General features: G+C 47.1%; 1 protein-coding gene across 4 annotated transcripts in view; it reads left to right on the top strand.

The window, feature by feature from the left end:
• The first annotated feature begins 618 nt into the window (after positions 1 to 618).
• Positions 619 to 15607, top strand: part of NDUFAF6 (NADH:ubiquinone oxidoreductase complex assembly factor 6) — a 33683-nt gene continuing 18694 nt past the window's right edge. Inside the window, exons 1-6 of one of the 4 annotated variants that reach the window (XM_044294035.1) lie at positions 619 to 769; positions 1413 to 1512; positions 2090 to 2212; positions 4442 to 4498; positions 9415 to 9517; positions 13276 to 13409. In XM_044294035.1, the coding sequence (XP_044149970.1) occupies positions 654 to 769; positions 1413 to 1512; positions 2090 to 2212; positions 4442 to 4498; positions 9415 to 9517; positions 13276 to 13409 (633 nt within the window). In that variant the 5' untranslated portion in view covers positions 619 to 653. Of the gene's footprint in view, positions 770 to 1412; positions 1517 to 2089; positions 2213 to 4441; positions 4499 to 9414; positions 9518 to 13275; positions 13410 to 15607 lie in introns of all 4 variants that reach the window. The other 3 variants (XM_044294038.1, XM_044294036.1, XM_044294037.1) reach the window with 3 other exon arrangements.

The raw sequence follows: 15607 nt of genomic DNA on the forward strand, positions 1-15607 counted from the left end.
GGCACATGCAGTGAGCACATAAAGTCTCCCTTCTCTCTCGCTGCTGGACGGCACGCTACCTCCCTTCATACAGCTGACCGGTGGTGGTGTCGGGTGTCGGACCCCCGCTGATCTGATATTGATGACCTATTCTGAAGATAAATCACTAATATTAAAATCCAGGAAACCCCTTTAAGGTGCCGCTGCCTCATCATGTGCCCACAATAAAGGGGGCACCGCCCTGGTAGTGTGATCATTGACCTAGCACCACCAGCAGTTTATACTCTGTCAATCAGATTACATTTTCCAGGTGTCAGTTCACTTTCCGGCATTGTGTATACACCAGATACATCAGACAGCTTCCTGCATGAGCCCCAATGAATGGGAAATAGCAGGTGCGCTGGACTATGCAGAGAGCCGCTTGTACAGCTGACAGGGCCTCCCCTGTAACTCGCCCTCCCAATCCACCGACCACTCACCTCCTGCCGACAATATACCGAAACGTTCAGCGGCTTGATAAAGCCAGCGCGTCGCCTTCTCAACTACGTCACCGGCGGTCACGTGATCACAACACCGGCGCAGCGGAGTGACGCGCTGCTCCACGCGCCGAACTTTTTTCAGCCAATAGTTGGCCGACGCCGGGCCACGCCCCCTCCTCCCTGGGTGACATTGTCATGGCCCTGAGAGCGGGGCAGCGCTCCCATTCGCTTCTGATAAAGTGCAGCAGCCGGGGGAAGAGCGGCCAGTCCGGTGCCTCTGCTGCCGCCGCCTACTGTGCGGAGCTGGTAAGGTGAGGAACAGCGGAGAGGAGTGTGTGCATGTCTATGTTCTGAATATGGGGTGAGCCCTCTCCTGTGTGTTCACTATGGGAGCACAGGACATCCCCCCCCCCCTCCTCCCTATGAGCCAGAATAGATCACCGCAGTCATGGCCTCCTCACACCGGACCTGCGGTGGTCACTGGTCAGGTAAGTGTCCATCTGACCGCCATTTCAAAGAGATCGTCTAAGTGATACAAAAATAAATAAAATAAAATAAAAATTATTGTCCCATGAAAAATATTGTACCTTTTCAAACCAGCGCCTGGATCTGAACCCTTCTGTAATTGCATGGTGATCAGCTGTTTCAGGCAGACATGGCATCAGACATTATACAGTGTAGGGAGCAGAAGCAGAATTCTTCATACACTGGAGTTTTGGGCGCTGGCAGGGGCAGGGCCATGGGCAATGAGCGCTTTCATTGTGGCAAAGGGGTTAGATTGAGAAATTGGGGGGGGGGGGGCTGTTTCAGTTTTCTCCTCAGGCAGCAGAAAGGCTAGGTGCACCCCTGCCTGTGAGGACAGGGCCTGATGTTGGGCACATTCTGTGCAGCATATCCATTACTGGAATATATTCTCTAGTGTGAACAGTGCCTTGTTTTGTTTCCCTTGCACAGGAAGCGAGATCATGAAGGATTTCTGTGCACGCTGCTGCTTCCTCCTGAGTCACGGAGTTCGGTATTTGCACTACGAGCCTTCAATGTAGAGCTGTCACAGGCAGGTATTCCAGTCTCTTGTGCTCATCTTTATGTCTTGTGCTTCGGGTGCCGACCTGCAGGGGGCATTATTGGACTTGTAGTTCTCAAGACCGACACCAGAATGCACCCCTGGTTACATTTAGAGGAACTGAGTTTGTATAGGATAGGACAGGAATTATCCACCTCCAGAACTACCGCTGCTGTGAAACTACAACTCCCAGCATGCATATTTTCTTGGCTGTTCTTGTAACTCTCATAGAAGTAAAAGGAGGATTCTGGGAGTTGTAGTTCATGGACAGCTGGAGTGCCAGAGGTTGCTGATCCCTGGCATAGGACATGAATGTCATATTGGGGGGCTTAGACTCGTACACGGCTGCCGATCTGTTGGAAGTGACCACGAAGCTTGGCCTGTGACATCGCGCCCATCGGTCACATGACCGTTGTGCGGCTCAGTCCCATTCAAGTGAATGGCATTTAGCCTCAATACAGCGCAGCCGCTATACAGTGTACGCCAATAGGCTTGCTATAGTATTAAGTGGCCGCAGCACACGGGTATCCGTCAGTCACCTTATTCAAGATCTGACTTTTCTCTGAAGGTGAAAGATTCGGTTTCTCAGAAGAACATCGGACTGATGAGGATGCAGTTCTGGAGAGAGACTATAGATGAGATCTACAATGGGAAACCTCCACATCAACCTGTAGCGCTTGAACTGTCCAAGGTATCTTCAGTTGCCGCTATATATTACAATCACAGATGTGTCCTTTGGTTGATGAACACCATGGAATATCGACGTCACCTACGGGCGGGACACAAGATGACGGCGATGGTGTGATTCATTCATGTCGCTGATATCTGCACTGTTCCTGATGGATCCTTTTCTGTGCATTCGCTGAACATGGTCACTTGTTGTTCAGCGCATGCGCACAACAGGAACCATCGAAAAACAGTGCGTAAATAGGTGAAGTGGGTAAATCACGTCACTGCCGCCATCTTACACCCCGTTGACGCAGTGCTGGCCGTAGAGGAAGGCCCGCGGACCTTCTTCTTTGCGGCTGGGGAATGATCTGGTGTGTGTACAGATGTATGTCACACCAAAACTAGATTACAGGCTATTGAGAGAAAAATAATTTTTGGGGAAATAGACCAATCCCTTTAAAAGAGTTGTCGGGGTGGGGGTGGGGGCTTCCCAGCTCAGCACCCTCTCTAATAGTCTAAACCGATGGGCGCTGCAAAGAGCATCTCCTAATCTAGAGTGCCTGTGTAGTCTGTGACTCTAATCTGTTTGCAACCCCTAAAATGCCTCCCCTACTGCCCGGGCCTCTCACACTAATTCTACCTTGCTCCCCGGCTCCTGTGTCACCTTCGATGCAAGCGAGGCTCGTCCCTGTTGCAGCCTGCTATTGACTGCTCCCTCCTCACCGGAAGCGACGTGGGAACGGGGAGCAAGATAAGTGGAATCAGTGTGAGGGGCCCGGGCAGTAAGGGAGGCATTTTAGGGGTTAGATAACCCCTTTAAAGGGCTTCTGTCACCCCACTAAACGCATTATTATTTTTTTGTCTACTTATAATCCCTATCCTGCCATATAGCCATACATTATGTTATTAATAATTTTCGTTCAGTAGATTTAGCCAAAAACTAACTTTTATGATATGCTAATTACCTTTCTACCAGCAAGTAGGGCGTCTACTTGCTGGTAGCAGCGCTCTGAGAGAAGGAGGCTCGCCTCCTCAGCACTCCCTCAGTGCGCCTGCGCCGATGATATCACCGAAAGAGAAGACGTCATCGGCGCAGGCGCACTGAGGGAGTGCTGAGGAGGCGAGCCTCCTTCTCTCAGAGCGCCTGCGCCGAATCAACACAGGTGCGCGATTTTTAAAATGCTGACAGGGCCGGCCGGAGGAGGAGATCGCGGCTGGCCCTGTCAATCAACACAAGGAGGGGGCGGTTTTCTGCGGCTGCTACCAGCAAGTAGACGCCCTACTTGCTGGTAGAAAGGTAATTAGCATATCATAAAAGTTAGTTTTTGGCTAAATCTACTGAACGAAAATTATTAATAACATAATGTATGGCTATATGGCAGGATAGGGATTATAAGTAGACAAAAAAATATAATGCGTTTAGTGGGGTGACAGAAGCCCTTTAAAAGTCAACGGTTCTGTTATACCAGTTGTGGATCCATTAAAGAGGACCTGTCACCTCTCCTGACATGTCTGTTCTAGAAAACAAGTATTCCCAATGAAATATTCTTAAAACCTTGCATTGGACGGTTCCTCTGTTATTCCTCCTGAATGTTTATGAATAAATTGCCAGTTGGTTGTTACCATAACCCTATCAAATAGTCGTGTCCCTACACAGTCATCATTGATTAAATGGTGTCAGAATGTGGATACGTGGCCCCCCCCCCAGCTATTGACATCCGTTTCTCAATGTATTCATTAATTTCTAGGAGGAATAACAGAAGAACAACACAGTGCAGGGTTCTAAGAGAAGATGCTACAGAATATAGACATGCCTGGGGTTATGCTGCTATTGTCATATAGGTGCGGGTCCCACCTCCTAATTCCAGAGTGGGACCCCTGAAGTGACCGCAGATCAGCCGGCTCTCCAGCAGTAGCATAGAAGTGAATGAAGCGGTGGCTATGCTTGCATGGTGCGCTCTCCATTTATTTCTATGGGACTTCCGAAAATAGCAGAGCGCTCCCATAGCAGTGAACGGAGGGCGCGTGCTCAGTGTGCTCTCCTTCACTTTCAGGTGCCCGTTCCGGCAGTGGGACCTTCACCTGTCTGATATTGGTGGCATATTCTAGCAATATGCCACCAATGTCTAAGATGAGACAACCCCCTTTAAGGGAGGGCAGTGTGAATAGAGCCTTATTGTCTGCAGTCTGTATAGATGTTAAAATGCAATCCATCCTGTTTTAGGACTAATAAAGTATTTTTTGTTATTAGGCTGTTCAGAGGCATAAACTGACAAAACGATGGCTGAGCCGAGTTATCGATGAGCGGGTGAGATGTCTCCTTTTCTCTGGTCTCTCCATACCTGGCATAGTCTTGGGCCTTGTTCACATTCACTGGGATCCTCATTTGTAGAGTTAATTTTTTTTTATAGGATAGCTAGAGGTGTATACCCTGGCGGAATCCATTGGACCCATTAAAAGTCAGTGGGGTCCTTTCTGTGACTGATCCGGAGCTGTGCATTGATTTCCATTTATAACCTGCAAATTTAGGCTCCCATTGACCATCACGGATGAGCTGGGGTGTTGGCCGCACGCGGCAGCCTCATTGGAAATGCAAGCTAAAGCTGACCATGCATGTTGCAGAATTCAAAACGCAGACAAATCAGGTTGTCCACCGTGATGATCTTGTCCATGGTGTAGGTATAAAACATGAGGCGCCATCTAGCAGGTACAAGAGTTCCCCCACCTTCTTGTAGATGGCGCTCCTTGGTCTAGAAGGGCTTGGAGATTCAGAGATCCTCATAACGCTCGGGAACTGGACAATGATCAATCTTTGATTCCAGACTGAACAGAGTATAAAACGCTCACAGTCCTGCCAATGTCCAGCAGTTGCAACCCATTCATATTCTAGACCTTTTCTTAATCTTAAACTGGTCCTGCAGATTAGATGGACTGTATGTTGACTGCACTTGCCAAATTCAGCAGGCTTCTCAGTTCTCTCCCCCCCCCAACGGCAGATGTCCGAGGAGATGAGGATTGGGCAGTTCGATTTTCATCATGCCCGATCCATTTGTTCTCTGAAGATAAACTGCTGCTAGAGGTGTCTGGCAATGGCATGCTCGGCTGTGCATGTAGGTGCATAAGGCGGGCTCATGCTTGGCACTTTTGTTCAAGATTGTGGCTGGCACTACTGTGATATATCCCAAATCCCATGGCTGTATAAAGCTATATGGCAGGACTACCCAACGTCGGTATATGGTGGTGCTCTGTGCACAAGTACAGTATAAATCCTCCAAAAGAATGCGAAGATTGGCGATCGCCAACTGCTAAAAATCTTCAGGTTATACAAGATGTGGACAAAGACAGAGCGACGGCCGTGTGCTACCTGCGCTTCATCTGGCCTTTGATTAGCACTTGTGTTCGCTCACATATATCCTGCACATCACTTATAACACCGGATAGAAAAAGCTGCATGCTGTGCTTTACTGTCTGGCACTATCAGCCTGGAGACCAGGGATCGGCAACCTCCGGCACTCCAGCTGTTCTGAAACTACAACTCCCAGAATCCTCCTTTCCCCTTCCTGGGAGTTAAAAGTACAGACTAAGGCTTCTTTCACATTAGCGTTAGTATTGTCCGGCAGGGGAACATACTAATGCTTGCAGACGTGTGCTGTCGGAAGTCCGCTCTGGCCCCATTCACTATAATGGGGATGGGCCGGAGATGCGCTCGCAGCACGGCGGACAAGCATCCAAAGTCTATTTGCATAATACTACGTTTCTGTAAAAAAAAACATTTCCCGAACTCTGGTTCGGTTCCAAGTGGTACCTTGGAACTGAACCAGAGTTCGGGAAATGTTTTTTTTTTTTTTTACAGTAGAAATTAATTTCTGAAGTTATTACCCGAAGTCTCGCGAGACTTCGCGAAGTAATAACTTTGGCTCATCTGAGCCAATACATTCTAATACTGTACAGAGCGCTCGCTCCGTACAGTATTGAAACAAAGTTTTATGTGAATCGACTTCGGATGTTTCATCCGAAGTCGATTCGCTCATCCCTAGTCATAATCATCATGTTCTTTATTGCAGGAGTTGAGGAACAACGCTGCCACCTAGTGGATTCTGCTAATATAACAAAATACGGACAGAAAACTCAGGAGTAGTCTATTGTAAGGCTACTTTCACACTAGCGTTGTTTTAATCCGGCGTTCAATTCCGACACTGGAACTGCCCGCCGGATCCGGAAAAACGTGTGAAAACGGATTACATTTGAATCCTGATCAGGCTTTCGATCACAATGGAAAAATGCATTGGAAAAAACGGATCCGCCATTTATGGACTTTAACTTTTTTTTCACATTTTTCGGGTTTAACATGCAAAAGCCGGATCCGTTTTGACTGAACACACGGGGCCGGATCCGGCGTTAATGCAAGTCAATGGGAAAAAAGCCTGATCAGGCGTTCAGTCAAAGTGTTCAGGCTTTTTGGCCGGAGGTAAAAATATTGCATGCTACGTTTTTCTGAAAAGCCTGATCAGTCAAAAAGACTGAACTGAAGACGTCCTGATACATCCTGAAGGACTGACTCTCCATTCAGAATGCATTAGGATAAAACTGATCAGTTCTTTTCCGGATTTGAGCCCCTAGGACGGAACTCAGCGCCGGAAAAGAAAAACGCTAGTGTGAAAGTACCCTAAGGCCTCTTTCACACTTGCATTGTCCGGATCCAGCGTGTACTCCACTCGCCGGAATTACACGCCGGATCCGGAAAAACGCAAGTGTGAAAGTACCCTTAAATTGCATTTATTCTTACCAAAGGATTTCTAGCAACATTATACTATTTTTACAGTCTGAAAAGCCATTTTCAAGGCAGGATTCTTGGAAGTAAATGTGGTGACTCCTATAAAATATTGGTAAATCTGTGCGTTACTTCAGTTTTCCCCAGAAGCCCATTAGGCCTCTTTCACACGGGCGAGTATTCCGCGTGGGTGCAATGCGTGACATGAACATGAACGCATTGCACCCGCACTGAATCCTGACCCATTAATTTTAATAGGGCTGTGGCAGTCGTATTGCCTGACGCCCGGGACATGCAGTTCCGGGTGCCGGGCAGGTAGTTTGTTCAGTAGCTTAGCCCTGCTGCGGGCAAGTAGCAGGGCTGAGATGGCTTTGTTTACCGGAGCAGTGGATCGGCGACGAGCTGGGCGTGGAGAGGCGTTCCCATGTTTGACGTTTGAAGTTAAAATATACCATCGGATTGGAGAAAACTCAGATCTGATGGTATATTCTAAACCCGAGGTGTTCCCATGGTGATGGGGACGCACCTCTGACAGGGCGCTGCCTCCGCGGCACCTGAGGGGTTAATTGCGCGGACAGCAGTTCCCGGTCAGAGGTCGGGTGTCGGGAATGTTCCTACAATGTTTGCATTGGTGGGCAGTGCGCCCCCCCCCCCCCCCCCTCCCAGTATTTAAAGGGAGTCTGTCACCTCCATATGGCCATATCCAGTGCTTACATGGCTCTGTAGCACACCTATACAGGAGTGTAACGGTACCTTTGTTCTTTTCTTTAGACTTGCACCAGCAGGAAAAACGAAGTTTAATTCATATGCAAATGAGCACTCGCAAGTGCCCAGGGGCGGCGTTCAGTGTGTAGGTGCCCAGGGGCGGCGTTCAGTGTGTAGGTGCCCAGGGGCGGCGTTCAGTGTGTAGGTGCCCAGGGGCGGCGTTCAGTGTGTAGGTGCCCAGGGGCGGCGTTCAGTGTGTAGGTGCCCATGGGCGGCGTTCAGTGTGTAGGTGCCCAGGGGCGGCGTTCTGTGTGTAGGTGCCCAGGCTGCTCTGCCTTCTTTAAACTTCGTTTTTCCTGCTGGTGCAAGTCTAAAGAAAAGAACAAAGGTACCGTTACACTCCTGTGTAGGTGTGCTACAGAGCCATGTAAGCACTGGATATGGCCATATGGAGGTGACAGACTCCCTTTAAAATGATTGGTGGGCAGTGAAATACTGCCCCAACAGAACCAGATACCACAGTGCAGCACAATATACTGCCCAAAAAAACCAGATACCACAGTGTAGCACAATATACTGCCCCAAAAAAACTGATACCACAGTGCCGCACAATATACTGCCCCAACAGAACCAGATATCACAGTGCTGCACAAAACACTGTCCCAACAGAACCAGATATCACAGTGCAGCACAATATACTGCCCCAACAGAACCAGATGTCACAGTGCAGCACAATATACTGCCCCAACAGAACCAAATACCACAGTGCAGCACAAAATACTGCCCAACAGAACCAGATGTCACAGTGCAGCACAAAATACTGCAGCCGCCTACCAGGTGCAAAATTAATGCTGATAGCATCAGATTATTATGTACCCGACCGACAGCCATGAGGACATCGGCCCACGGGGAGATTTCCCTGTAGGGTCAATGGCCAGTCTGCCCCTTCTTGTTCCTGTATGCTGTTCTATACGCTAAAATTCCATGCAATAGAATTGTGCAATTTTTGATATAAATGATTTTTGCTATTAAATGAGGCGGTTCGTTCCGTTGCATTTTTCTATACATGTATGACCTATGCCCTTGAAAGGGGCTCTTAAAAGACACATCCAAAACTGCTTAGTTTAAGTGGTCATGTATACTATGTAATGCTCCCAAATAAATCAGCCTTTACGTCTCTGTCCTGCACGAGAACAGGAAACATTTCCATCAGTAAGGGGCATATACAGAGAGAAATAAAGTGCTGCAGCGTCCGTTGTGCTGACTGGCAACAGAGCCACCATGTAAGCAGATCCACATCCCCGGTCCATCCAGGAACAATACGAACCTCCTACCTGTAATGGCAGGTCATCCCATTTATCTAAAGTAACTGCAGTAGAATGACAGTGACACATGGTGGCGCTATAGGCTTTCAAAGCATGTCTGTATGTAAGAAACAATATTATTAGAAAATGTTCCTCCAGAGCCTAAATCTCAGCACTGACGTCTATGTTCACAGACCATAGAAAGCGACCAGATTGACGCTGCCTTATCTTACCATTGTGTTAAACCACCACAGCTAGTAATGTTCTTCTCACTGCTCGATGTACTGTAACCTGGATGCATGAAATCCTCCCTAGACATGTTATCTCCATTCATACTTTCCGTAGAAGGGACATTACTAGAGAACATGTGGGGAGCCGCAGACATTGCCAGTTAGGCCAGCATCACAATGTGTCCTCCATTTTGTATTTTTCTCTCAATATTAGGAGAAGAACCTGGATGATCGGGCCTATCGAACCATAAAAGAGCTGGAGACCTATGCAGAAAACACCCAAAGTTCCTTGCTCTACTTGACCTTGGAGACTCTTGGTAGGTCCTGGAAGTCTTCCTGCAGATTTAACTTGTGCCAAAGACATCCCACCTTTATGCGGGTGTTACTAAAGCGCCCTGCTGTAGAAGGCCTTTCTAGATTTCTCCAAACTGTAGGAGCCCTTCTCAGAAGGAGGCCGTCCAGCGGCCACACATACCTGCTGCAGGTAACATGCCGCGCTCCAGACTAAGGGCTCATGCACACGAGCGTATTTTCTTTCCTTCTCCGTTCCATTTTTTATTTTATTTTGCGGACCGTATGCAGAACCATTCATTTCAATTGGGCCGCAAAACAAAAAACCTGAAGTTATTCCGTGTTCTTTCCGTATTTCCGTTCCGCAAAAGAATAGAACATATCCTATTATTGTCCACATTATGGACAATAATAAGACTGTTCGATTAGGGGCCAGCTGTTCCATTCCACAAATCAGGGAATGCACACGGATGTCGTCATTTTATATATATATTTTTTTTTGTGGATCCGTTTTTTCTGCTGACTGCAAAATACATACTGTCGTGTGCATGAGACCTAAAAGAAATCTCTTTTTCTGCTTCTTACATCTGATATTCAACTTTGAACCTTAAAGGGGTTGTTCAGTATTGTAATCTTGATGGCTTGTCCTGCGGATAGGTCATCTTTATTATATTGGCAACAACCACTACACAGTGAACTGAGCCTTTGTAGCACATTTTTACATGATACATAAGGCTTTTTATAAAAAGTTTTTAGAGAGTGTGTTTTTTTATTTGGGGAAATCTGTGCAAAAATTTTTTATTTTATTTTTTCCCCCCACAATATAGCTTTTTATTTATTAAAGGGGTTGGCCTATGTCATACATTGATGGCATATCCCCAGGAGGTGGGATCTGCACCTATTTCTAGAGCTTGCAAAGTAAAGGAAAGCAGACTGCGCATGTGCGGCTGCCCTCCATAAATTTTTGTGGGAGTGGCAAAAATAGCTGTTCGATGCGCTCGGCTATTTTGGGAAGACCCATAGAAAGAAATTAATAGGAAGCGCACCGCTCAAGCGCAGCCACCGCTCCATTCACTTTTATGGGGCTGACTGAAATAGCCAAGCCAGCTCTTGGCTATTTTCAGCAGTCTCCTAGAAAAGAATGGAGGGTGGCTGCGCATGCACGGTCCGCTCTCCTTCACCTTGTTGGCGCCTCACCCTATCCGACATTGGTAGCATATCCTAGCGATACGCCACCAATTTATTAGAAGGGCCAACCCCTTTAAATATGCAAAGGAACTCCAATATTATATATAGTTTCATGTGACTAGAACGACTGACATAGCAGATCTGTGTCTGCTAAGACTAACACTGGGCCATCACGTGATTGCAGAGTCCAGTAGAGGAAGCAGCATTGAACACTATGAAAGGGAGAGGCGGTAATAAACCACTTCTGTCTCAATCTGCTCCTGCTACAATCCTGCGCAGGACATGTACGGCCCCGCTCCACACGTCCTCCGCGTACGGCCCCGCTCCACACGTCCTCCGCGTACGGCCCCGCTCCACACGTCCTCCGCGTACGGCCCCGCTCCACACGTCCTCCGCGTACGGCCCCGCTCCACACGTCCTCCGCGTACGGCCCCGCTCCACACGTCCTCCGCGTACGGCCCTTGGTTGCCTTTAGGAGCTGCATTGCGGCAGGAGGGCTGGTTGCAAATATTGACTAGTCTGCAAATTCTTGCCCTCATTGGCAACTATTTTGGTCCCCATTTTGGGGAACATGTAAAATGAGTGGGAGGGTTTGCCCTGTTGGCACCTCTTGACTTGCATTTTTTTTAATACAATGGGGGCCTATATGACATCTGCCTCTATTGGTGACCTACTGACAGGAGGATCGAAGAGTATGTGAACAGAACCTTACAGGAGCTGTGTCAGGACAGCGGTGGCTCAGTAGTACATTGTGATCCATTTGTAGACCCCAGAGAGGAGACTCCTAGATAGTGCTATTACACAGCATTATAAATCAGTAGAATGCTGTGTCATCCTTTTAGTGGAATGGAGGTCAGGACCGGACCTCCCGCTGACACACGCTGCGAGTTTAACGCATTTCGCTCGCTCTTATGTCTCTGGCCTAAGGGGGCAATTCAGTGTCTTCTACTTACTGGTGGCCCTGTATTTTAGAGGTAAATGCTCTGCAATAAGTAAATCTATCCTAAGTCACCTTGCAGATGAGCGTGTGTCACGCTGCTCCCGGCCTGACCTCCCAGCACTGCCCGGGTCACATAGCATTATATTGATTCTGGAATGTATTAGATGACACTGACATAATGCTGTCACTGTTATCCAATACATTCCAGACCTCTAAGGCTTACATGGCATAATAAATCAATATAATGCTATATGACCCGGCAGTGCTGGGAGGTCAGGCCGGGAGCAGCGTGACACACTCTTGTCTGCAAGGGGCTAAATTGACAATCGGCTATGTGATTTGGAGCAGATAATTCAGTGTTTAGACAACGTTTATTTTTCACGAACAGATGAACATACACCCACGTATATATCCACATTTATTTCTCGTGGTTCCTTGTACTTTTACCATAATCTTTATACACTGCAAAAAAAAAAAAAACAATAGATAGACCCAGCACCTCCAAAGAATGTGATAAAAAGGGTACAAATAGCCGCACACTGCCATGCGCTAAGACACATGCAGACCCTCATAACATGCTGCACATGCACTGGTGGTCGGGGCTTAGACACATCTCGCCTTAGTAACAGTTGGGGTTCTGCCACAAAAAAATATTCAGCATTTTTCAAACCAGCACATGGATCTGAATACTTTAGTAATTGCATGGAATTAAAAAAGGAGTATAGCCACAGAGCTATTCAATGAAATGTATCTGTATAGGTCCTTTTTGTCATTTCTCCGTCCACTTCACTCAGGTGGTCGCACATGCTCAGTTTAAATCTTCAACTGCCACCAGACATAACTTCTGTTAGAATCTGTGGCAGTTACAAGAAAGAGTGACAACAAAAATGACATGCCCCATGAGAAAGGGTACACCCCCTGAGAAAGGACTTGCTGGCAGCCTGAAATAAATGCGCCCTGATCTGGCAGCTTCCAATGCATGGAGAGATCTCTGGATCCATGCGAGGTACAGGGCTGGTTCTAGCTTTGTTCGAAAGATGATGTCATGTACTATATGATGTCTGATCTTTTTTTTTCCATCAATTATGGAGTAATCACATTAAAGGCTATGTGCACCTTCAGAGGCAATTTACATTTTTTGTATTATTGCATTGTACTCATTTGGGGCTAAACATATTTTTTTTTTCAACTGGTCTTTATTAAAAATATTGGACCGTTCTGTAACAAAGGGTTAACTGTCTAGCAGTGTGACTGGTACTTTCACTTTGTGCCTAATAACCCTTATCTCTAATTTACTAAGAGGTCATGAACACTTATTTAAGCCACATTCTTATCATTAAGATGAGGATTGAGCTAAAATTAGTGTTTATAATGTCTGGGAGCAGATAAAAAATTCAGATTTCTCTATTAGAGCATCTCAGCCCTGTACAGAAAAACGGGCTCCATATTTGTAATAAAGACCAATTTAAAAAAAGATTTTTATCTCAAAATGAGTACAACACAATAAAAAATGCCCCCCCAAGGTGTACATGGCTTTTAAGTTTTGTTGCAGTCCATGAGAGATGTTCAATGTGACAATGTTGTCCTCGGACCAGAAAAGGGTGTGCACCCCTGTTTATGCGTGTGACCATATATTTTCCTTCTATCATGTTGCAGGTGTCCAGGACGTTCACGCAGACCATGCCGCCAGCCACATAGGGAAAGCGCAAGGTATCATCACCTGTCTCAGAGCTGTTCCATTTCACAGCAGTAAGCGCCAGGTCTTCCTCCCTGTTGACATTTGCATTCTTGTAAGTGATCCAACCGCCAGACTGTCGAGTGCATTGTCAAAATTTATGTCTAACGCAACGCCGGTTCCTTTCTGTTCAGCAGTATATACTTTGATTTTCTACTTTTCCGCCACCGTTCCTGTAATAGAATGCTTCCTCAATTATTTTTTTTCCTCTCCATTTTCTAAAGTGGTTGTCAGAGCAACAAAACTGCAAAAGCGTACTCACCATAATAATTTGGGAATGAAAGCTCTTCATTACCGTCTGCTCTGTCTGGATTTTCTGCAACATAGACTAATTTGTTAACCCCTTTCTGGCCGTGGCTCAGGAGCCCCACATTTAGGGCTTTGCCCTGGGCTCCATGTATGTACGAACAAATGTGCACAGTTTTGATCTGTGTCTCCTAAACTTCTTATTCTCCATTGTGCTGAATTTCCATCCCCTCTTCATACTTAGTTGTGTTTTCAGTTGAATTTTGGGTAAATTGTGAAGAGAAAAAGTGCAGTATAATACTTGAGCATTGGTACTAGGAACTGTGAGAGTGTGGTGTACATATGCAGGGGAGCAGGCCACAGCCAGGAAGCTCCTTCCCTCTCCTCCATCCCCGGATCCTGCTCGCAGCCTGTGGTTCCCCCACCAATCGCCACCTGCCTGTGGCCTGCTGCCCACCTCGGCCGTCCTCACCAGGCCGAAGCCCCCTGCCCCATTTATCATACGACAGTACAAGAAATACCCCCTCTTAGTGCCCGCATTTGAGCTAATGTCCTCATAATGTATGCCAGTATAAAATGCTTCATCTTAGTGCCCCCAGTAAATGATCCCATAGTGCTCCTCTCCGCCTTCCCCATAGTGCCCCTATGATGTCCCAGTATAAAATGCCCCATCTTAGTGTCCCCATAGTGCTCCTCTCCCCCAAAATGTGCCAGTAAAAAAATGCCTCTATAGTGCCACCAGATGCCTCCATAGCGCTCCTCTCCCCCATAATGTGCTAGTAAAAAATGCCTCTATAGTGCCACCAGATGCCCCCATAGTGCTCCTCTCCCCCATAATGTGCCAGTAAAAACAAATGCCCCTATAGTGCCACCAGATGTCTCCATAGTGCCTCCCCCCCCCCATAGTGCCTACCATAATGTGCCAGTAAAAAATGCACCGTTGGTGCCACCAGATGCCCGCCTAGTGCTCCTCTCTCATAATGTGCCAGTAGGACATGCGCATTGCCACTCCATTCATTTTTATGGGACTGCCGGAGATAGCTGAGCACAGCGTTTGGCTACTTCTGGTGCCCCACAGAATTTAAGTGTAGCTGCAGTGCCCATGCTTGACCACTACTTTTTTCAAAGGGTGACATGGGTCCCCCGTTCTCATGATCATTGGGGCTCCCAGCACTTGGACTCCCACAAATCTAACAGTTGTCTTACTTATCGCAACCAAAATACACCTTTAAAATAAAAACATGTAAAATTATATTTATTCATGAGTGTGCGCTTACAAGGGATTGTCCGACATGTCTATGTTGTCTGTTAGGGCACACAGATATCGTAGCGCAGGTTCCCCCTGCTTGATACCCCCTCTACGGGGTAGAATGGAGAGCAGCTCCCCTTCCATGTATTACACATACTGCTATTCATCTGAATATCCGCCATGTCCTGCTATATTTCCCCTATAGCGGGCGCTTGTTCTCATATAGAATGCAGCAGGTGAAGCCAATGTGAACACGGGCATGCAGCATCAATAACAAACCTATTCCTCTGTTTTTCTGCAAAAATGCTTCAGTAAACTGAATGACAGAGCAAATGATGAAATAACTGGCATTACCAGTAGATGGGTGACTATCGAATAAAAGCCCTTTAATGGTTTTAATATGAAATCTATAGTCTGCCGAATTCAAGACACCATTAGGCCTTGTTCCCATGAACGTGTGATGCCCGTTGCCGTATTGCGGACCGCATTTGCGGATCTGCAATACACGGGCACCGTTCCGTGGCCATTCCGCATCACGGATGCGGACCCATATATTTCAGTGGGTTTGCAAATAAGGAGATGCGGAACGGAACACTATGGAAGGACTACGGAGTGATTTCTGGTGTCCCGTTCCGTGCCTCTGCCCCGCAAAAAGATAGAACTTGCTCTATCTTTTTGCAGAACGGAAGGATCACAAACCCATTCAGGAGAATGCGTCTGCGATCACCATGAGCCTGCCCCACGGACGGTGTCCTTAC

The sequence above is a fragment of the Bufo gargarizans genome, chromosome 5, assembly GCF_014858855.1.
Source record: "Bufo gargarizans isolate SCDJY-AF-19 chromosome 5, ASM1485885v1, whole genome shotgun sequence".
NCBI lineage: Eukaryota > Metazoa > Chordata > Amphibia > Anura > Bufonidae > Bufo > Bufo gargarizans.